The 536-nt window shown below is 73.3% G+C and overlaps 1 protein-coding gene across 1 annotated transcript in view; it reads right to left on the minus strand.

Moving 5' to 3' along the window:
- Positions 1–536, minus strand: part of LOC112943726 (insulinoma-associated protein 2-like) — a 10,219-nt gene continuing 9,683 nt past the window's right edge. Inside the window, exon 2 of the mRNA XM_026034970.1 lies at positions 1–531. Coding sequence (XP_025890755.1) covers positions 1–531 — 531 coding nt within the window. The remainder of the gene's footprint in view (positions 532–536) is intronic.

Genomic DNA, 536 nt, shown 5'->3' on the forward strand with positions numbered 1-536 from the left:
TCACCCCCTGCCTTTTGTTAGGGGTCTCCTCCACAGACACTGGCGATGCCACCTGCAACCCCGGATCGCGCTCGAACGGCTGTAAAGAAGGAAAAAGCCCCAGCTRGAGCCCTCTCGCCCGCCGCTCTCCAGCCGCTTCGCGCCCCGCGGGCCGCGCGGCCGCCGCTCGGGGCTGTTCTCCTTGCCCGGCGGCGCGGCGGCGGCGGCGCTGGGCGCGGGCCGCGGCTTGTGCCAGCGGCGGTGCGAGGCCAGGTTGGCCGGGCAGCTGAACATCTTGTGGCACTCGGGGCAGCGGTACTCGACGCGCACGATGCGCGAGCAGCGGTGCTGCGCCAGCGCCAGCGGGTCCGCGTACTGCTCCTTGCACAGCTGGCAGATGAACTCGCCGAGCGGCGTGCGCCCCGACGGCGGCCCCGGCGCCGCGCGGCCCTCGGGCGCCTCCTCCTTGATGCGCAGCCCCAGCACGGGCGAGGTGGTCACCTCGTCGGCGAAGCTCAGCTTGCGCGTGGCCTTCGCCTTCTTGGCCGGCGCCTTGG

Source organism: Nothoprocta perdicaria, unplaced genomic scaffold (genome assembly GCF_003342845.1).
Source record: "Nothoprocta perdicaria isolate Ctin4 unplaced genomic scaffold, notPer1 scaffold_153, whole genome shotgun sequence".
Taxonomy (NCBI): Eukaryota; Metazoa; Chordata; class Aves; order Tinamiformes; family Tinamidae; genus Nothoprocta; species Nothoprocta perdicaria.